The 23,467-nt window shown below is 38.0% G+C and overlaps 1 protein-coding gene across 3 annotated transcripts in view; it reads right to left on the reverse strand.

Moving 5' to 3' along the window:
- Positions 1-589: 589 nt before the first annotated feature.
- The window catches only part of PEX5L (peroxisomal biogenesis factor 5 like), a 42,431-nt gene continuing 19,553 nt past the window's right edge, over positions 590-23,467 (reverse strand). For all 3 annotated transcript variants that reach the window (XM_075716181.1, XM_075716180.1, XM_075716182.1), the window contains 10 exons: positions 23,006-23,129; positions 21,732-21,828; positions 14,848-14,943; positions 7,407-7,523; positions 6,322-6,465; positions 5,384-5,454; positions 3,970-4,167; positions 2,050-2,215; positions 1,529-1,686; positions 590-794 (listed from right to left, as the gene is read on the reverse strand). In XM_075716181.1, coding sequence (XP_075572296.1) covers positions 590-794; positions 1,529-1,686; positions 2,050-2,215; positions 3,970-4,167; positions 5,384-5,454; positions 6,322-6,465; positions 7,407-7,523; positions 14,848-14,943; positions 21,732-21,828; positions 23,006-23,129 — 1,376 coding nt within the window. The remainder of the gene's footprint in view (positions 795-1,528; positions 1,687-2,049; positions 2,216-3,969; positions 4,168-5,383; positions 5,455-6,321; positions 6,466-7,406; positions 7,524-14,847; positions 14,944-21,731; positions 21,829-23,005; positions 23,130-23,467) is intronic.

Below are 23,467 nucleotides of genomic sequence, written 5' to 3' on the forward strand. Positions count from 1 at the left end.
CAAATTAATCAAGGTACCTTTGGAAGCAAAACTTTTCTTGACGGCCAACTAATAAATATATTCAAAACAAAAGACATCCATTTTACATGCATCTATTTTCAGACCTATGTTAAAAATGGACCTTGAGAATACTTTTCAATGAAGAAACCAAAGGGTAGGGAATCGACGTCGTAGGGCAAAGTGATGTCAGCATAGTGCGATGAGCTACTAAGCAGGTTCCTTGGATGCATTGCTTGCCATTCTAATGTGCAATAACGATTATCTAGGTTTGTTCTTAGTATATTTTTCTTTGTATAGCTGTATATATATAGAAAGATATATCTTGCATGGAATGAAGATTCTTCAGAAATGGCTATTTCATCTAGCTCAGGGCTTTGTCAGATTAGTGGCAGCTCATTTCAATCATTTGAGTTTGAATTTATTTACCATATTTTGTGCTTTTGAACTTTTCCTTTTTGAATAATGTCCAAGAAAATTCCCCTACTGATCTACAGCCATGATATTTTGGAAAACGTGGTCATTTTGAGATGAGTAATAAAAGAGTTCTCTGTTTCCTAATACAATTTAATCAATTTGTGGATACTTTTTATTACGGCTCTAGATTAAAAGCTCTTAACAGAATGTCTAGATCACCCACATTGGCAGCTTGAAATAGTTCTGGCTGGTCCATCATAGACAGAGCAATTCGAAGCGCTGCCCAAATATTGCCTGATAGGGCAGGATGGGGAACCTGTTGTTGATTCCTGCTCTTTCTTTGCAAACTGAGAGCAGTGAGAAAATTGCTGACAGCCTCTCTGTAGGGGGGAAGAAAAAAGAAACAAGCAATATAATTTGCTTAACAACTAGAGTAAAACTTTCTAAAGTTCTATACTAAACTCAAGTATGTTATTTTACAATGCGGTTCATCAGTCTCTCTGTGTTATTCTTGCTTGATTTTCTTTAAACAAGTGGATGTGGCTTGTAGCAATGCAGAACTCAGTCTATTCATACCTCTGGGAAGATTGGCTTCATGCTATGTAGTTCCCGTTCATCTTAACTGTCTTAAGCTGACAGTTGGGACCCTGGAATACCATCCTTGATCCCTGAAGGATGTACTGAGAATGGTTTTGACAGTATTAGCTACTTGAAGCAGTTTAACTGGTTTTCCTTCTAGAGATAGGCTCTTACATTTGCTTTTAGAAAAGCTCTTAAGCACAGGCCTAAGTTTGAGTGTGAGAACAATCCCACTGGTTATAATAAGAGTACTTGCACTTAGAGCTGAAAAAAATGCTTAAGAAGCTTGCTGAATGAGGAATGTATTTTCTTTTGATAGAAATTGAGTAGTTCTGTTATGTAGAATTTGTGGATATAAGAAAAGTATCATTGCTTTGTTAGTGCTTTGTAAAAAATAATTACAAAATTTTACAATAGCTGAGATTATGTAGCTATATTCTGATTTTTTTTTCTTAGATAGCTCCAACTAGAAAATGAATTTTCACTCTGTAGTTATGATCCCTGACTTTTTTGTTTACACATTTTTGTTACTTACCTGTATGCCCCTAGGTTTATACAGCTTATCCCTAAATTGTATCTGGACCTAATGAAGCCAGGTTGTATTTCTAAAGCACGTGTGTAGGCCTCGACAGCTTCTTCACTTCGATCCCCATTTGCCAAGGTTGCTCCAAGACGGTTCCATAAGGTATAGTCCTGGTGAGAAAATGAGTTTTCTACTGTAGGTGTCAAAAAGGGATGTAATAGCTCATTTTTGCTTGCAAAGCAAGGAGGACTGCAGAAAATAACGGTATTGTATCTTCTCTTAATTGACACAGAATGTGAGGTTCTGACTCATGATTATAGGCAACTTTATATAACTACTACAATTAATCAGCACACAGCTAGAAACTGGACATGTATAAATCTGCTTCTAAATGGACTGTCTTGTAATTAACATTTCTATTTCAGGTATTAAAATTTTAATGGCTGAATTGACATCTCATTAATATTAGCCTGGTCAAGAGGGGAGAAAGAAAATGGCCTGTAAAGCTAAATTCTTAAAAGCATAAAACGTACCTCTGGCCGAACAGTTAAAGCAGCACTAAATGCATCTATTGCTCTGTTAAATTCTCCATTCAGGTGGAAAAGAACTCCAAGTCCTGTCTGCAAGTCAGGGTCTATCATATCACCATTCTGGTGAGCAGCCTCCAGGTACAAATCCTTTACTTCTTCAAGTAATGAGCTAGACAAGGGTGAAAAATAACTTAAAGTTCCATCTTACAGTTTTTTACAAATATTGCAATATTGATTGCATAGCCAGAAATTAAAATCCTTGTAGGGGATGTATCAGAAATGATATACTCCTAAAATTTGAAAATAAGCTTCTTTAACTTCATCATAGCAAAGATTTACTTCCAGGTGCTGTTATAAACTCATGTCTGGAATAAAAAAGTTCACCTATATAATGAAGTTCACCTGTATAATGAAGAGAACAAGCCTTATGAGGAGCAGCTGAGGGAAATGGGGTTGTTCAGTCTGGAGAAGAGGAGGCTGAGGGGAGACCTTATCGCTCTCTACAACTCCCTGAAAGGAGGCTGTAGTGAGGTGGGTGTTGGGCTCTTCTCCCAAGTAAGTAGCGATAAGACAAGAAGAAACGGCCTTGAGTTGTGCCAGTGGAGGTTTAGATTGGATGTTAGGAAAAATTTCTTCACGGAAAGGGTTGTCAAGCACTGGAACAGGCCGCCCAGGGAAGTGGTTGAGTCCTCATCCCTGGAGGTATTTGAAAGATGTGTAGATGTGGCGCTTTGGGACATGGTTTAGTGGTGAACTTGTCAGTGCTAGGTTAAGGGTTGGACTCGATCTTAAAGGTCTTTTCCAACCTAAATGATTCTATGAAGTCAAAGTGCAGCTAATGAACACAAGTGAGATAACATGAAGACTTATTAAAACTATTACAATCGGATGAGTTTCTCAGATGTAAACGAGTTCTTTACTGGCAAAAATAGTAGTCATTCTTGAGAGGACTAGATCAATCGACTAGCCAAGCCCCCTGAAGAAAGATGCCAAATTTAAGACTTCTGTACCCAGTGTAGACTTCATAAAACCTTTGTACTGACAACACCAGATGTCAGCAGGATAAGGCCAGAGTAGAATAACACACTTAGCAATTAACCAGAACTTGCATATTTTATTTTTGCTTATCCTAAATTATCTTGTCACCCCAAGGCTTGTTTGTGATAGGGGTAAAATATAAGGCCTGTCTTCAAAATGACAAGCAGTGAGATAGCCCTAGTGTTTTAGTTCTATATATTTATGCCTTTAATGACTTTATCATGCATCTCGCAATTCAGAGATATTTATTGACCTCATGAAATCACAATGAAGGACTGCCAACTCGTGAATTTTTTTGTTGTTTAAAATGGCTGTCAGCTCCCATTACAGTATGCAAGGCTGAAGTCAGATAAAATGACTACACTGTCTCTTTGGTTAGAACCAGAATGGCTTTTAAACAAGCAGATGCTACCTCCCAGTATTTTCAGTGAACTGAAGCCATGTCCCACTGCAAAATGGCTATCATTCCTGGATTCTGGGGGCTTGGCTGGGGTATAGGAAATATGATGAACAGTAGGAAGAACACACACATGTAGAGGAGGATACAGGCCTTGTATGGATTTGGAGGATGCGTGATGTGGGAATACAGAGACAGCAGACAAGGTCAGAGGAAAGTGATGGGAGCTGAGGGGAAGAATCTCTTTTTAGCTGGTGTTTTTGGGTTGGTTTTTTTTGTTTTTTAACTTCCAGGAGTGGCATAAGATCTAGCCTTCAGTCGCTAAACCAAATGTCCTGTGTTGGCTTCCCACTCCTGCCACTAGAGACGTTGAGTCTTCCACCACAGGGAACAGGCTGGGCTTCTACAGATTAAGGGGGCACAGCACGGACCGTCATTTCTAGTGATGTTGTTAAAGCTCCCACCATCAGGATTTACACTGCGTTTACCTTTCATCTGATGTCTTGGACATTCTCCTGGTAAGTGCTGGGGACCCTTTTTTGCTTTTTGCTATATACTTGTATTTTGGATTTTGCTTTATCCAGTTTCTTAGGGCTTGATAGGCTTCTTGTTGATGGCCAGTGTTAGTATAACTTACAGCCAGGGCCATTAGAGCTTTTAGGTTGTTTGGCTGTAGTTCCAAGCACCTACGCAGAAAACAAAAATATATTGAGGGGTCTTTTTTAGCCAAACACAATTCTTGAATTCTTCCAAAATAAACTGAAAAATTAAAAAAAAAAAAAATCACTTACACAAGTAAGATCTACCCAGTAATACTTCGAAAGAAGGGACTTTGCCTTATTTTTCTGTGACAAGTGCATTATGCATATGTATACACGGACATAGGCATGCGCATTGCATACACACATATGTACATAAACGTATGCATATAAGTTTTCTTTTCATCCTTCTGGTTATGAGTAAATGTAGGTAGATTCATTTTTATAGTATCTGTCTAGTAAACAAAGAGAAGCTTTATGTAAATTCAAGTGAACAGTTGCAACTATACAAAAGAGTATTTTGAAGACAAAATTTCTTCCATCCCTATGAATCTTCTCAGTGCTCCTGAATTCTCAGTTTTTCTTTGATAATCAAAGCTGTAGCCAATCAACTTGAGTAGTCTTTCCACAGTTATATACCATTAACTGAAAACAGAATCTCATCTATTTTGTGAACATCACTGTTGCTTGTTTCAAAACCATGGGGATGAGCAAGCCCTGAATCAGGCAACCCCTTGTATTTCTATCCAGGTAAGCTAGTAAGTTACATATATAACTAAGTTAGAGTCTCCTTGGGTGAAATGACTTGATGGTTAACATTGCTAATGCAATTGAATATGGAGAGGGTACTTGCTTCAAATGGAAACATGAAAACCTGCTACAGAAGATACTACTAATGCTAATATTTTGGAACTGACATCTTACATACAAGCATACCATGATCTTCACATCTCTATCAACCTAAAAATGCTGTCAGTTTAGCACTGAGCAGCTGAAGGGAGCTCGTTCCAATTAAGAAAACCTCCTCATTAAAGAAGACTACAGAAAATATGCCAAGTGGCTAGAACATCAAAAAGGCATTTTATTTGCATTATGCCTAATTCATGTTTATCAGGCCATGTAACTTTTCTTTTGTGCAACTACTTAAATTGCTAGAAGAAATATTGCACTTATTTAATAAAACACAAATATTAATCACTAGTCATTCCTCTGAAGTCACTGGGAAGTTTTCTATATCTATGTCAATGCTTTACTTAGTTAAATGAATGCTTCATGTTACGAGGTAAGTATGATGTTAAATATACCTAGGCTTCCATTACCTAATACTCATCAGACCCCTTATTTAGTAATTATCTTCATCTACCTTTGGAGGGCGACAATGGCTGCCTGCTCATTTTCATTCTCTGCCTGTGTTATGCCCAGGAACTGCCAGGCCTGCAAAAATAATCATCATTGTGTTATTTTGTTATATATACCCAACTGCAATCAGAGTTACAACTAATGTCACTGTTAAGCAGTGGGGTGAATAAAAATAGCAGATCTGTCCAGCACTAACTACGGATTTTTCTATGGCGTGCATACCAACAGTACAAATCAATGCAGTTTTGAATATCTTAGGGCCTGATAACATTTATAATCAATGAATGCAAAGGTGTTCTGTCAGTGTATGACCACATGCTGATTTCTTAAATTTGAGTTGCTGTACATTTTAAATGTTGCTAGAATTCTATGGTGAATGGAAAATGGTGAAGAACAATTAAGTTGTTTAGGTTTAAGGGATTCTAGAGAGTCTGGGAATTCTCTTTGCTTTTCAAAATGTTGCTGCTTAATTTAATGTAGCGATAGATTCAAAGAGACCTACTTATACTGTAAATATTTTTCATGTTTCACAGAAAACAGACTGTAAATATATACTCATGAAAAAGACCAATATTGCAGAAATTGATCTAACTTTTAAAAATTTGCCAACATTCTTGTTAAATCAAAAATGTTCACCTTTTCAACAGCAGCATTTAAAAGATAGTTTGAAAACGTCACAAAAAGAAGGAAAGGTTTGAAATATTGTCTCTTTTGAATGCTTTTCAGTTTGCAAATCCTATAATTTCAAAAATAGATTCTCATCTTATGAAGAGCTGATCTTTATCTATTTCAGGGTATACACTATCCTTAAACCACTGTTAGTGTTCAGTCTGTTTCAGTTAGTCATGACTAGCAAAGGTTTGGGCCCCGAAGTCATTCCATCTTTGCATGCTAAAGGGAGTCCCCTTTTCCTTTATCAGTAAAAGGCACATGAGTGAATACCTCTGCATCATTGGGTTCTTGTAGAATAGCAGCCTCCAGGTATAAGATTGTAACTGGCAGGTCACCTTCTTTCATTTTTTTCAGTCCTTCCTCAAAAGCACCAGGCCAGTCTTTGAAGGGATTCTCGGTATGGAAATAATAACCCTGGAGAAGAGACATAACGGACCCATGGTGAAGCACTGTAGCAAGGAACGGCAACTCTCTAGAAGTAAATGACTCGCTATTTTCCAACTAGATGTAAACATCCTTTGTTCTATGAGAATGGTATGAGCTCCCCCCCTGAAATTTCAATGATAAAAAGTGTAAAAAGTCAGCATCACTGGACATTTATGTTTCTCCTCTCTTTATTTTTACTTTAGCTCTGAAGTTATACTTACTGGTACTCATGTTGGGCTTTCCTGCTCCCATCAAAGATAATGGCAACAACTCACACTGACTGCAATAAAAGCAGAACTGAACCTAGCATGAGCCCAGTACATCCAATTTGACGGTAAAGAGCACACATCAAGCAGCTGACTCCCCGCAGTGCTTGTAACCTGATGTCTGTTCAGTTAATACCCTGAAATCTTCAATTAACCTTCAAGATACAGAACAGTGTTGCAAGCGCCTGAGTTTATTTTAGGATTTCTTTGAATTTTGCCTTTTTCTCTTCTTGCCGCTGCAGTGTAAAAGGTATATGCTAATATCAGCTACAGAATATAAATCAAATTAGAACATACAATGGAGGGAATGAAGAAGAGAGACAGAATCTCTATCATTTCTATCCTCAACAGTGTTTGAATGTGCCAGCCCAGATTTTTTTATTTGGTGTGCTTCCTTAAGTGCCCGTCTTCATAAGTGCCCATAGTCCAGCAGTTTGCTTCATGATTCTTTCAGCTGAATTCAGGCAGTGTGCAAGTCTAAATGGATTCTCACTATGGTAAGGTCTTTTAAATGTACCCCACTCACAGACACTTAAAGAGGATGACCTCTTCGGGGTAAAATTAGTTTCCATGTCCAAAGAGTTTTCTTGGGTTCCCTTGAATAGCCGAGGCTCATCTCAGTTTCACAGGAAGGATGTACTGTATTGAAAAACTTTGTGTTACCTTCTCAATGGTTGAGATCGTGACTTGCCCTGGTGTTTCCTGGTTCTCTGAAATCCAGTTTCTGCGAGCCATTTCTTCCCATTCTGCTTGCATTTTATCCCAAAACTCTGTGTCTGACTAGAATAAGAAGAGGGAAAAAGAGAAGAAAATGAACCACAAAACTTTAAAATAAAATGGCAAGCTTTTAATTTCTTTCTATAGCAGTCTGAGTCTGGCAATTTTGCTAAGCAGTATTAATTCTATTAATAATCATACTGACTGAAATACTACAGCAAAACTTGGAATTCCACATAATTAAATTTCATCTCTTATATTGGAATGCATTTCATCAACAGAAAACTCTTTATTTCAGAGGCAGCGTATGTTCTATTTGAAGCAGGATTTGCAGCAGCTTACACTGCATCTTATTGATGCTAACAGCAAATTGTTACATAAAATTTGAAGGAAATGAATGCTGCTAGTCCCTGGCCAAAAAAAAGAAAGAAATTAAAAAAACCCCTAAGCATATATGCTAAAGAATAACAATAGATAAAAGGGTTTAAAAAAGAACAAGCATCCCACTTTGGTAGATTCAGCATCATTTTCAACTCTGTAGGACAGTAATGGCAAAGCTTAGACAGAGGGGTTTTGCATGAGAGAATTAATACAAATGGGGCTTTTAGACATAGTGGAGAAATATTGCATCATATACTGTGCTGGTGAGAGGAATCTATAAGACGTTATAAAATTGTACAGTAAGATTAACATTCAGCTCAAAGACAAGAGGGAAAAATGCATATACAGGAGAAACAGAAATGATGAAAAAAGAATGAGATTTAGGATGTGTAACAACCAGAATGAGGGAACCACTGTGGCTACTAGAAAATGATGCCAAAAAACCAGAAATAGGATTAAAAAAAAAAAAAAAAAAAAAAAGGGAGAATCCAAGTTAAGGTGCTACTTTGTCAGCCTCCACACGTTAGTCATAAGCCCTGAAAAGCAGTTCCATAGCAGAATATATGCTCAGTACGACGAGCCTTTGCAAAGTTCTCCAGTTCCTATAAGGTCATGGCCAGAGCTCCAGTGAACTGACACTACTGAGGCACAGTTTCCCAGCTTATTTATGTCAAAGACAAGAGCACAAAGAATTCTACTGAGGTTTAGACAGAACTATTTGAGAGTGAGGTGCTAATCAAAATTAATTGAAGGTATTATAAACTGGTCCAGATAGTTTTGTCAGAATCTTCATTGCAAGACTGACCCTTTGCTGCTCCATAGCCAGGCGTGATTTACAAAAATAGAGCTTAGTCTGTGATTGCATGACTTGCTGCAACCCTCCTTCTTAGGCACTTGGAAAAAGGAAAGCACAGCTCTTAACAGATCTAGAATGAGTCAGCAATGAGAACACTTGAGATTAGGTGTGAAGGATTAGGAGGAGTTGCACTGGCTGACATGAGGTGTGGTTGCTGTAAATCATAAGGCTCTTTACAAATGGCAAGGTGCGTTCCCTCTCTAGAAATCTAACAGGCATTTCCCTTTGGCTCTTCCTGTAGCGTGTGCCCCCTGATATCCAGCACTTTCTTCCAGGAGATGCAGAATTGTGCAAATTATGCAATTACTGGATCTGTGAAGGTACCTGCTATGTTCCTCTGTGGACTAGGAAACAAACATGAATCATTCACTCCTGGAGCGGAGATTTCACTCTTTGTAATAGAAGTGAACAGAACATGACAACTCTGTTACAGAACAGCTACTGAGGTTTCAAAATTTGCTTTCGTTCCAAATTTGAAGGAAATGCAGTCTTTTAAATAGTTGTGAGATTGTGCTGAGATGTCCATTTAGGGTTTGAAAAGACTAGGATAATGAATCAGATCTCTCCCCCTGTTACTCTTATCAGCCAGGACCAGCGGCACTTGAATCCCTTAAACTATCCTGTTCAACAGATGTATCTATCAACTCTTTTGCATTCAGTGCAAATCTGCACTGCGTTGAAGAAAAAATTACTTGACCATGTTTCTACTAGCAGTAATTTTGAGATTCAGGATGAGGTAAAGGAGCGGAAATTTCCCTTTCCTACAGATTAATATTAATAGAACTACTGAAAAGTAATTAGTAATGCCTTTTTAAACAGATTCACTTATAGAACAATTATAACTATATAATATATATAGATATATTATGTATTTGTATATAGATTATATGTATTTTTTTAATGTATATATTTTTTATATATATATATATATATGATGTTTGTGTTAGAATTTTTGCTTGTATTTTTCCCCACAAGAATTCCTTATGAATCAATGGTTTGGAAACATACCAAATCACATTTCTGCAGATCGTAAGCAAGCATAGAAGTGGTTTTAGGTCTTAAGCTCAAATTCTGCTGCAAAATTACATATTTATAATTCACACAGAAGTTCACTGTGTGCATACTCCACTTCAAAAGCTAATGAATTACTATGCATTCAAGTAGCCGTGCTTAATGGCTATCTATAGTGAGTGAAAGGTGGAGGAAAAATGTAATGGGGAGACGACCCATTTTGGTATAATGTCTCTCAACTCATCATAAGCTACTTGGACATGGGCCAGGACCCTACTGTTATTTTGCAACTATAGGCACAGATTTGCTTGTTTGGGCCAAATGGGCTTCAGTCCCAGCTGTGGCTTTCTAGGCACCTCCAGCATGTGGGGCTTCTGGTATGGCAAAGCTGCACCAAGCAACTGGATCATGCGCAATTATGGCACCTGATAAAATGCTACAATATTGCTGTGACAAGTAACAATGCCAACAGCAGAGCAGTTTAACGTCCTTGAGGAAGAGGACCATACATATCACACAGTCTTTGTGTAAGGCCTAAGCCTATTTCAGCTGTCGTTAGGAGCAATTTGTTCATTGACTTCAGTGGCGGGAGGGTTAAAATAATATCGAGTGTTTCTGAAAATCTGGCTTTGCATCAAGACTCCTAGATCTAATTTTAACTCTATTTGCTATGTACTGGTGCCAATTACTTCACTTCCATGTTTTTGCTACCTTAATGCTGGCGAATTACTTTGAACATACCGAAAGTTTTCAGACCAGTTGAAAACATTTAACACGTTCTCAGATCATCTGCAGCAGTTAAGTGGAATGACAACCAGGAAAAATGTTCGTACCATCTGACTACTTCCAAGCAGAATATTCTGCATTTTGTCAAAGAGGCTATTTTTACCCTTAGTATTTAAAAATATGCTGAAGCAGTTAAACAAATGGGAGGCAAAATATTTCCAGGCTCTTTACTTCCTACGATACAGTGAAGGCGGGGGCAGCTGTACTTTCTGAATATTGCTGGATAATTTCTAAACTCACCTATTTTACTAACTTTCCTAACTTTAAGAATACCTGTACTGCTAAAAATTAATTTGCAATGTTCCTTCTTGACCAATGTATAAGAAACAAAGGTTCTGTGGCCGTTCTTTCTTTGAATTACTGCATCAACATACCCTTCAATGTGAAAAACACAGTAAGTTAAACTTATGTGCTAACTACGTAAGATTTCCTTAGCTGATATCTTCTCAAAACAAAATTTGAAGTATGCCTTTTTAGTAAAGTTTAGAGATAAAAAACATGTATCAAGGCAAAGATTCCCATTGTGATTTGGGAGTGTACTAAATAAAATGCATCTGAATGACTCAAGCTCCTAGATCCCAATTTAAAATGTGGTGTAGGCAGTCTTAGGCATAGCCAAAAGGGACATCGAAATAGTGAGACAGGAATATCACAGGTACAGAAAGGATTCTAACCATTCATGGGAACCACAAAGCTGATGATTCTGGACTGTTTTCCTAGGCTAGAATAAATTAATCCCATCTTCTTCCTACTATTGTCACGGAATTTAGCTGTAATATGTTCCCATGCTTCATAACAGTGTATTATACAGCAGATGGCTCATGTGACATGGTGTTGTAAATAAAATGATGCTGAGAAGGACAGCTCAAAATTTCTTTTGCATAAGCTCACAGAACAGTGTGGCATCTGCAGTTTAATCTCTACATCAGGGAAATGTGGAATAAGAAAATAGCAAAATTGCTTTTTTTCCATCTCTGAGACATTACTCAGTTTGAAGTTTTTGCGCTTTCTTGGTTTTGTTTTTATTTATTCTAACTCATTATCAATAGGACAGTGGATGATAAAACAATAGTTTTAACAGAATATAGGTACAGGATGGATATGAATTCCCATGCTGGCATTTTTAAAAATTTCAAAAGTACCAATTTTTGGTAAAACACAGCTAATTATTACAAAGATTCCATTAAAACATACTTGGTATGGCATTTGGAAGTCAGGAAGACTTTAGGCTATTTGTGCTTCCCTCCCGTGTGCACAAAGGGATGGGGCAAAAATCAAATCCAATTTCCGGAGTGACAGAAAAGGTAGCCAAGTCTGTAAGCACCCAATCACTGCAAGTGAATCTGGACCCTCTCTTGTAAAAAAGCTAATTTACTTACCTCTTTATTCTTAAAAGATTCCCCAATGGCATAGACATCTTTAAACCTTCTTAAGAAAGAATTACCTCACAGATCTTCATTAATCTCAAAGTTTGACATCTTAAAACCATTCCCAAAGCTCTGAAGTGAATACTGGGTGGAGGATAAAGTTTGGTGTCTTCATTTACTGAATTGTTAATTAATTCTTTTCGAACTAGGCCACAAAGAACCTGAGATTTGCTTCCTTTTCTTGATCAGTTTTCTGGCTAATCTTTCCACTTGGAGCTTCCCCGGTTGAAGAATATTACAGAAACATCCAAAGCCTAAAAGATGAATTTTTGAGCTGTATCTATTCTCCACTTAAGAAAGCACTAATCTTTCTGAAAGGGGCTGCAATTTATTTCAATCACTCTAGCTTTCTTACCACTTCATTTTAGCTAGGATGAAAATCCAGCTCCTTTCATATGCAAATGGAAATAACTGCTCTATAAGGTCTTGAAGAATACTTTCCTTTACATTTTAACTACCTGGTCCAAGTCTCTATTTTAAACAGAACGAATAACTTAAGATTGCCAGCTACACAGTTAGGGAAACATTTAGTTAGATTCTTTTTAATAGCTGTTTTTGAGACTACATTAAAGCGTTATAACAATCTGTCTTTGTTGCCTGTCGTGGTTTAACCCCAGCTGGTGACTGAGCACCACCCAGCCGCTCACTCACCCCCCCGGTGGGATGGGGGAGAGAATTGGAAGGGTAAAAGTGAGAAAACTCATGGGTTGAGATAAAGACAGTTTAATAATTGAAATTAGGTAGTAGTAATAATAACAGTAAAAGAATATACAAAGCAAGTGATGCACGATGCAATTGCTCACCACCCGCTGACTGATGCCCAGCCTGTCCCCAAGCAGCAGACCCCCAGCCAGCTTTCCCCTAGTTTCTATACTGAGCATGATGTCATATGGCATGGAATAGCCCTTTGGCCAGTTTGGGCCAGCTGGCCTGGCTGTGCCCCCTCACAGCTTCTTGTGCATCTCCAGCCTTCTCAGTTGGTAGAGCATGAGAAGCTGAAAAGTCCTTAATTTAGTGTAAGCACTACTTAGCAACAACTAAAACAGCAGTGTGTTATCAACATTATTCTCATACTAAATCCAAAACACAGCACCATGGCAGCTACTAGGAAGAAAATTAACTCTATCCCAGCTGAAACCAGGACATTGCCTCAGAATAACCTTTTTATGTGCAATTTTTTTTTACAATATATTCTACTCCTTACTTTACTTTGTAAAGTAATTCAATAATGTAATCTGTTGTTGGCCTCAACTCATTTTGATTTCTGCTGAATGTCTGGGACCTCCCCATCACCCATGGTTTCTGGCAATTGCAAGAGTGCTGACATCATTTCCTTAACCACTAACCGTAACGTGGAGACGTTCATCATCCAATTCCCTGTGTCACAATCACAGATTACAGCACAACATGTTCCACTTTAAGGATCAGCCTGCAGTGCAATTAGGAACATCTACAGCCTTTTAAGCAGTGGCGATTTGAAAGCGTCTCCTTTCCTGCCTGGAGCAAATGTGTATGATGTGTGACATCAAAAAACCTATTGTGCGTCACCAGCGGTTGTTTATAAAGAATCTATTTGATCGGGAAAGAACAATGCACTCAGAAGATACAAAAAAAATGTATTCAGTGTATGGTTTATAAAATAGCTAATTTACTGATTGTGTCCATCTTAGCCTTATATGCTGATACAAGAAATTTTTTGTGTGCAATAAGATCCTAAGAAATCATGGTAGAAACCATGCAGTCTTACCTTAGCATATCATGAAAAAACCCTACAGATAAAATTCATTTCTTAAATAGGAAATTCTGTTTCTGGCTAGAAGCCAGTATATGATTTAGGCCCAGTTTTGTTTGTAACCAGCAAATATTAATCTAGAATAGTTCGACTGCTGACACTGGAACTACAATGGTATAAAACTTGAGTTAGAGGAGTATTAAAATACAGACACTAAAATTTAAATCTAAACCCAAATATCCCTAAAGTGTTCTAGGTGTTTGGAGACTGATGAGACTGCAGTTCATGCTAAAAATAATCAGTTTCACAGCCTCATCCTCTCCACCCTAAAAACTCATTTCAGTGGCTGTTACATAATTCAACCTGAACGTCTGGCCTCAGTGGGATGCAGCTGCCTTGGCTCTTTATAGCAATGGGATTTTGGGGGGGTTACCAACTGAAACCCTGTGAAGATATGATGCTCAAGATCGATGCTTGTATCTATTTTTTTATTTGATTCTGTTAAAAAAACTGTATGCTACTTTGTCTCTAGACAGGATCACGATTTCAATTGGGACTAGTGTTAGAGGACAACAAGAGGCGTTTTTCATGTTGGAAAAGTAGTAGTTGGTGGAAAAAACAGAAATGCAATAGGAGAACTATCCAAACACCTGTACCTTTTCAAACTAAATTGATTTACCAGGAAACAAGAGTACTCCTGTGTTTAACATTCTGCCACTATTATAAAAATGCATTGGTGCATGGTTACTGCTATATGTGCAGTTAGTTACCCATTACAGCAGGTAATCATTCTGTTTATCAATGATTCTGAATTCCAGTTTCACTGTGGAGAATTGGTTTACGTCCGAGCTTAAATAACTGATTGTGCACATTCAGTTGCTGGGGAAAAATATGATTCACTCTTACACTTTCAGTTTCGAAGGACTCACCTTTATGGAGAATTTTTCTTGACCCACTTGCTATAGCAATACAAAATGGAGCTTGAAAAGTTGGTTCTGTCTAATCTTCATTTATAGCTAAGGTTACTTTTTTTTTAAGAGAGAAACTGCTATTTTAAATTAGTAACTCCAGGAAATGTATCTTTTCTCTGCTTTAAATAATCCAGTTCCAACTTTCTCCTATCCTTGTGCTGCAAGATGAATAAGAAATCTGTAGAACATTAGCTGAAAATGAAAACAATAAATGAAGTAATACCTCAACAGCTGCCTTTGCTCTTTCAAATTCCTCCTCCAAGGAGTGATTTCTGGAGAGAAGAGGCCCTCCCCAACGCTGCTCCTTAGTTGATCGTGCCTAAAAAATAAAAGAATAAATCAGAAAGGGATGATATACTCTCTGCCACATTTCTGAGTTATTTCCTTAATTGCCTAGAGCCCCAAATGGCCTTTTTCTTGGGCAAAACTAGTTTTGTCCCTGCCTGAATTCCTCGGAATTCTCTTACACTGTAGCAGAGATCATCCCTCATGGGAAGCAGAGTAATTTATCTTTTCCAGACTTTTCATTTCACTCAAGATGTGTGAAAGATAAAGAGACATCCAAGAAAAGACAATGCAAGAGTTGGGCTACAAAGAGAAGAGCTGACTATGTTGTGTAAGACTTTTACCTTAATTGTTCCTACTCCTGTATTACGAGTGTGGCAACACATTCCACTCATTATGCTTCAGGAAGAAAGAATCTCATTTTCCGTGTACATTTTGTGTTTTTCTTTCAGGTTCTGCTTTGGGATCATACTGGAGAGCCAGGTTTGCTATGGATTTCACTGGAAGGACAAATCCTTTTCACAATCAGTAGCTCTCTCTTCTGTGCTTTACTATCAGTCAATCCCATTGGAAGCACATAACAAGTTTCTCCCTGTTCTTTTTTTAAAAACATTTTGTTTTTCCACAAAAGGCACAGTACAAAACCAAACAGTACTTAATGGTGGCATAGAAAAGCACAAAGTGGCCTAATCTTGCTAAGAGAGCTCTGACTGCTAATCCCTTCCCTCGTGTTTGTCAGAGGTTAAACTCGTTAGCCATTTGCCTGACCATGGTCCCAATTGCATTAATTTATGTCATTATATGTCTGATGACTGTACTTGGTATATTCCATTTCAATGAGCCACATTGCTAAAAGACTAATTTTGCTCACTTCAGGCTCACTGGGCTGTATCTCCAAGTGTTGGAATGTGCACTGCTAGGGTGAAACACTCAATACATTCCTGGGTGTTCATATAAGTAATGTGCGATGCATGGTCAAACACGTGTGTCTGTGTGTGTACACGTGTGGTTTTTTTACCTAGAAAGATGACATCTGTTCGTCAATCTAGCCCTAAAGTTTCTGTTTTGTTCCTGAGTCTTTGGTCTCTTGGGTAGAGATTGATGAGTGAAATGTATATGGGGTTGATGATACACATATGGTTAGAAAAGAATGACACAGCACCGTTTCCGTGAGAGGCGTGTGGCAGGGAGTTGTGTGCATTCTTCTGTGTTGGCTTCTGGACTTTGCTGCAGTGTCAGGAAGCACAGAGCGTGAGGGAAGGTCTACACTGAGGATCTATTGTTTCTGTTTTCGCACCTACTACCTCTGGTCCATGGTGTTTGGAAAATATTTTTTTCTTTGGTGAGGCCAGGAAGAGATTTCAGGTTGTCATTGAAAACATACCAAAACTCAATCCTATACACAAAACACTTATTTTACTGATTAATAGAATTTTGGGCAGAAGAGAGAACTGGTTCAAATTGTCTGTTTGTGTGTATATCACATGACGGTACTTGCTGCTCAATATCCACAGGATGAAACTGGTTTTACACAGAGAATAAATTGAGGTTGTCTGGAATATTTGTCTTTGAGGGAGGTGCTTGAATTTAATTTGAAGTTATCAAGAGACCTTAATCTTATCACTTTGTTTGCAAATTTGTTTAATTGCCCTCCTTGTTTCTGCTATTAATTTTGATTTCAGTTTCCAACTGTCACTTCTTATTCTTTTTCTAGTAGTTTAAAGCACTTTTTAGTACCCCTTATTTTCTCTGTGGAAAGATACTGATGACTTTAATCACGTTTTAATTGTCTTTTAAATGACATAAAGAGATTGAGATCTTAAATTATCTCATTACGAAGCATTTTATTCAGATTTCAGTCTTTTTTGTGTCTCTTTTACTCTCCCACTTTATATTTTTATAGCTTTATTTTTTTTAATAGCCATACAGACAACCAAAGTGAACCCTGTATTCCAGTACCTGTCTTGCTGCTTCTTTATACAGAAATGAGGTGATGTCCTATCTCCCACTAATTATTTCTGCTTCTACATGCTCTTCGCACCACAGTACTGCACAGGGAGCACTGACGTTGATATCCTTGTACACTCTGAGCCATAGGTTCTTTTCAAATTGCCTTCCAGCATAGTGTTGTAAGTAGAGCCTGCATTCTTGTTCTGAAATGTATGATTTTTCAAGTGACTGTATTGAAATATGTATTTATGCAGATATCTTTGTCACCAGCTCATTTTATGGCTCTTTTATTTACCTTTTTTTTCATTCTACTGTTGCATCTGTCCTGGTTTTGGCTGGGATAGAGTTAGTTTTCTTCCTAGTAGCAGGCATAGTGCTGTGTTTTGGATTTAGTAGGAGAAGAATGCTGATAACACCCTGATGTTTTTAGTTGTTGCTAAGTACTGCTTATGCTAGTCAAGGGCTTTTCAGCTTCCCATGCTCTGCCAGGTGCACAAGAAACTGTGAGGGGGCACAGCCAGAACAGTTGATCCAAACTGACCAAAGGGCTATTCCATACCATATGATGTCATGCTCAGTATATAAACTGGGGGGGTTGGCCAGGGAGCAGCGATCGCTGCTCGGGAACTGTCTGAGTATCGGTCGGTGGGTGGTGAGCAATTGCACTGTGCATCACTTGCTTTGTATATTGTTATTTTTATTATCATTATATTATTATTATTATTATCATCATCATCATCATCATTTTACTTTATTTCAATTATTAAACTGTTCTTATCTCAACCCAGGAGTGTTTCTCACTCTTACTCCTCCGATTCTCTCCCCCATCCCATCGGGGTAGGGGGAGTGAGCGAGCGGCTGCGTGGTGCTTAGTTGCTGGCTGGGGCTAAACCACGACAGCATCATATGCAAATTTTATCAGGAATGGCTTGCATATTTATTTTCAGATCAATAATATTGAAGATCATGGTTTCTTTTTGGAATCACAGAAGAACACCCATGTGATTACAATTCCTAGTAAATAACTATTGAGAACTTAAGTTAGCCAGTTTTAATCTGTTTAATAGCTGCTTTATTCATATTGTATGGTGCTAATTTTAAAATCAGGATATGGTACGTTAATTCAAACATCTTGCAGAATATCACACAGCAACACTTACCAACCCAACCTGTAATCTGATCAAGGAATTAAAGTTGGTTTTCTTGACACAAAACTGTGTTGGTAGACATTAATTAAGTTCCTAGCCTTTTCATTATTTACGAGTTGGCTCTTGCAAACTGTTCAATTACTTCCGCTTTTTAATCTTTTGTTTCAGGTGGCTGGAGTTTCCTTAGGTCAAGGACAATACTGTAAATCACAATGTTCAGATGGAGTAGTGCTGCAGAAGGGGAGAGCAAGCTTGTTGGGGCAGTAAGAGGTGAGGGGGAAGAGGACAAGAAGCACAGAAGTCCCCTCCTCTGCTACATGTCAGAGTATACACATTGTCCCTCCATAATCCCCACAGAAATATACCTTATCCTCCATTAAAAGCACACCTGCCCTCAACCAGAGGGAAAAAAAGAAGTCATTAACAAAGCCCGCATTAGCTGCCTTTACATATAGACAATGCAGAGTCATATCCTGAGTTGTGATACCCAGAAATGAAAGACGCCACTTTAACAAACATGCTGCTTTTCGCTAGCGCAGGAAGAGAGGGGATGGGAATGGAGTGCCAGCACTGGAGAACTTCACATCCTCAGCTGGTGATGGGGTGGGACTCTGCAGCTGCCTCCCTTCAGGGGAGCCCAAGGTGGGGTATGGGTCAGGGTGGAACGGGTGTGTCGGCGGCACAGGCACTCTGCATACACTGGTTTGATATGCTCACCACTCTACAATGGAGTTGCTGCAGCTGATCACTGGCTGCTGTCTTCAGGGACAAAAATGAAGACAAAAACCTTCCATTCTGATGCATTTGCACACACTTTCCTGTGCTTGTAGTCTGCTTATGTGCTGTTGGACCTTAACTGTTGGTGACAGGCTTAGATTATAGTCTTAACTTTTGAGCAGGTCCTCAAATAATGAGCTAAATCTATCCCCTGTAAGTCTTCATTTCATTAGAGTAACTGGCACATCCAGGGAGAGCTAGGGCCGTTAGTCTTACTGTAGCTATTTGGGAGAAGTGGGGAGTAAATTTTGCATTTTAAATATTGTTGCCCCAAACTGCAGATTTCTCAGGTTTCAGGCTTAGTGCCATATCTTTGTCTAAGAGTGCTGACATATTAAAATTAGGAACAGTTTTTTAGCATGTCAGGGTTTTTGTGTATGCATTCTGAGTGAGCAATAAAATATCTAAAATGCCCAGGGAGGCAATTAGAGAGTTAAAACAGGAGCCGACTTTATGCATATATAATTGAACGTATTATCTCCCTCTGCAGTTTCTAATTATAAGGGAGAAAATAAACCTTCAAAAAAACCCAGACACTCTAGGATATCTCACTACTAATGAAAGCATAACAAGGAACTTTCCAGAATGGTAGATAAAAGAAAGAACCAAGATACCTTGGGCCAATGCAGTTTGAGTTAATAATAGGTAACATATGATATGAGTAGAATACTGAGAAGCAGGACAGCCACATCCAGTGACAGCCACCATGCTATTGCCCGTTCCAGGCTTCAAACACATTTTTCCTTTTTAATTCAAAGCTTGCCCTTGTGATTTTGTATTGGCATAAGTGCTGGTAAACACAGGATTTTGTTAAGGAGATTGCATAATTTTAATGAAAATATGACCTAGTTACTGAGTATTTCACTTTGAGGAACTAAATCTAACGTGTCAAAGATGAGTGATGAAGGTGATTGTCTGAGAAATTGCTGATGGAACACCACAGCAAGTTTGACAAGATGAAATCTTTAGGGTATGGCAGAATCTGTTGCATAGGCAAAGGTTACCCTTAAATGAGATAGGCAAGATCTATAGAGGACAAAGTATGGAAAACATATGCTTTGATAAAAGCTCTAACATGATTTCTTTTACAAGCAGATTAAGAACTCAGTCAAGAGAGATGAGCCTGTTTGTTGGGAACTGACAACTTTGACAGTCCAAGTATAAGGAGGATGAAGCAGGCAGTGAATGAAAATACTAAATTTCTAAGTAAACTACCTAGAATAAGAACACAATCTCACTTCAGGTCATTTCTCTGCACTACTAATTCCCAGTTCAACAACATTTCATGACTTGAATGGATCACAAGTTTGAAAAAAAGCAGCTTATGATAAAACAAAACAAAAAAGGAAATATACAAGAACAACAGATAAGAATTTTATACTCTGCTTCTCTTTTAAGTTGGCTGGTTCAACTTCACATTTTTTTTATTTTGAAATACCAGTCATTTTATAAAATAGCATGGAGCCTCAACTGACTGAACTTATATGGAATTAAAAACGTGGATTTTTGCTTCTGCAGTTATTCTAGTGGAAGATAAACAGGAAATAGACCATATAAAGTAGAAATGTTATATCCTAAATTTGTAACTGCTTTTACAGAAAGCCACAGCACTTAAATTCTGTGACTGTCTACTTGATTTACACACACCTTGGTTGAGCACAAACTTCCTGGCATTTAGATCTATTAGGCTGAGGAACAGCCTCCTAAAAAGGGGTTAGAGTTACTTAAAGATAAGCTGGACAAAGCATGTGAAAACACACTGTTCATCTCAAGTGGATAATATTACGCAATAGATCTTTTCCTTTCTTAAGATGTATAAATCTATTGCACAGAAAGGAAAGATATCATGCATTGCAACTAGTGTTAGGCTTTCCAAAGAGGGAAAAAAAAAAAAAAATCATGGTTGTAACGTAAAGATGGCAGAGAGGTAAAGGAGACTTTTTTTCCTAACAAAAACACAGGAATGGATCCTGGTAACTGGGTTCTATTTCTATTTTCTGCAAAAACCAGTGCATAATCTCAGGAAAGACATTTGGAATTTTGATGTCTCGTTTCTCCATTTCAAATGAGGCTATTCTTTTCCATTAACTTCCAGATTTTCCATCTGACAGAAAGGTTTTGAAGTCCAGCCCTAAAAATAGCTGTGGAAGAGGAGAAAATTATTTTCAACTAAAAGCTAATCCACCAAACAACTCTCTCCCCCCTGCCAGTGGCATTGGCTGAATTTGAAATCTTTCAGTTAAAAAATAAGCACGGAAGAAGGTGTATAAGCAACCTGATCTATGTAAATGCATATATAAATGTATGTTTGTATATATATATGCATACATACATACATACCTACCTAAAACCATACAACTTTAAGTAATGATTTCCACAAGGTCCGGTCCAATATGACAGTGGAATTGGGCAAATCTACAAACCTTCAGCCCAGAGCCCTCCCTATTAGAGTTCCTTTTCCAGGAGGAAAAAGTCCTTTGACCACACTGCTCTCCCACCTGTGATGAAAACTGCTAATGAATGTTGGTCTAATGATTCTTTCCCATATTCCTTAGCCATTTCCCAATTCTGGGGATTCCTGGTTGAGCAAGAGACCTTGAGAATAGGTATATTACAGGGAGAGGGAACCATTAGAAGTTTGAATTTCAGAACTGGAGGAAGAGAAAAATGATGATGCTGTAAATTGTAGTTTGAAGTCTTTCTCCCTGTACAGGAAGGCCACAATTCACTGCAGTATTAAATTCTGAATGTTTGAGATGTTAACATAGTTCAGTTATTTTCATAACATATTAATTTGGAAGCTGTGTGAAGATCAGCTATATGAATCTTTCAACTGACGATCCTGCAAATATCCCTTAAATAGTTCTTCCAGAATGTGAATAGTTAGCCAGTGGGACAGCTCCTTACTTGCCTTTTTATTGGTACTAAATCTACCAAATCCTCTTACCTGTGTTGCAGGTGCAAGTTCTAATTCTGATGTTGAATCAGAGTCCAAGGCACTCTTGACGTTAGTCAGCTCAGACTGTGATCTGTTTTCTGTGGACCTAGAAATAATGCATTTACATACTCATCACTGCACACTAAGACATGCTGCCTTATGTCTTTCAGGCTCATGAGCACATACTGATTAATTAGGTTCTTTCTTTCAACTGAATTGTTGAACTTGCACTTGTCAAAAGTGCCTGGCCCCTTCTCAGTGTTCTCAGTGTTCACTCTTACGCTTTTCAGTCGCGTGCAGACAACAGTCAGTATAACAGAACAGAGTCAGGCCTGATTCACCAGTAGAGCCTTGGGTATATATCGGTGTGGAACTAGTATAATGGAATGAAGACTGCCTCTACCACTATGCTTCTATTTCATAGCCAGGCAAAATGAGGTTAGGCAATGACACAAGGCTATACCTGCAGTCAGTCTCTAAGAATCAACCACCACATTACAAGACTTCATCTTGGCATATGTGCATTTTTGTGCCACAATATCCTAATATTCTTTCTTCCTAGAAAACGAAACCCTGTAGACCAAAATCAAGTTAACTGAGCAAAACCTGTGTAAAGCTCTAAGTTAATGAAACACCCAGATAAAGGGCAGGTTAAGGTACAGGATAAGCATCATTTGGTCAGAAAACCACTTCTAGCATATGAAAATGCTAATTATGGTCATGCATAATGTAGTGAATATGAGTGGTGCTTACATATCAAGAAGGCAACAGAATTAATCTGTGTGAACTGTTCCCAAAGGCAAAGTCTAATTCTTCCCCCATTTATATCCTCTGCAATTTTAGTTGAACTGCATGAGAGAGGTAGTACTTGGCTTGGATATTTTATCTTGCCTCTTTCAGATATACACAGAAATTCTGCCCTCTCGGTAGCAAACCCAAAATACACCGGATATCTAGTGACTGCCACATCACTGCCAAGTATCCCTTTTTACTCATTTTACTCATGTGTTTGTAGTTGGTTTTGGATCACTGCATGCCTCTGTAGAATTCTCACCACCATTTATTTAGTAATTGCACCTGCTCCTTTTCACAACATTAAAAATTGCTGGCAAAATGTTATTTTATAGTGTACTTGCTTATGATACATTGTCCAAAATATCTGCTTGAACACATTTAGTGTAATCATAACAGATTTAATAATATGACTTGTCATCAAGCAGGCATTTCTGTGAATTAAGAAAGCTGGACTGGAATATTTTTGTAAGGAAAGCAAAAACTTGTACCATAGAAGTTCTTTTGATGGAGCTCTAGATGATGATGTTCGCTCCGTAGAAGGGTGGACCTTACTACTCCTGTCCCCATGAAAACTGACATCATCCCATTTCTCTAGCTGTGTCTGAATATCAGCTGAAAAATAAGAAAAGAAGAGATGAATCTTTTAAAGAAACTACTGCAGAAAATTTTATCTCCTCTGTTAAATGTACGTTACAGAGAAAATGGTGGCACCAAAGACTATATTTTAGTTAAGGTCCAATATACAGAAATGTCGTGCACCTTTCTAGCTGATATTCTGTGAAAATATTTAGGAATTCACAATATTTTTCTAAATCTATTAGCATTCATGGTCAGAATGTCAGTGGAACTCTTGACTTAAAATCAGTGATTTGTATGTAATTTAGGTCTGTTGATAAAATTATACTAACTATTTGATAGTTTTGGATATTTTTAATTTCCTAATTGTAGTC

Source organism: Pelecanus crispus, chromosome 9 (assembly GCF_030463565.1).
Source record: "Pelecanus crispus isolate bPelCri1 chromosome 9, bPelCri1.pri, whole genome shotgun sequence".
NCBI lineage: Eukaryota > Metazoa > Chordata > Aves > Pelecaniformes > Pelecanidae > Pelecanus > Pelecanus crispus.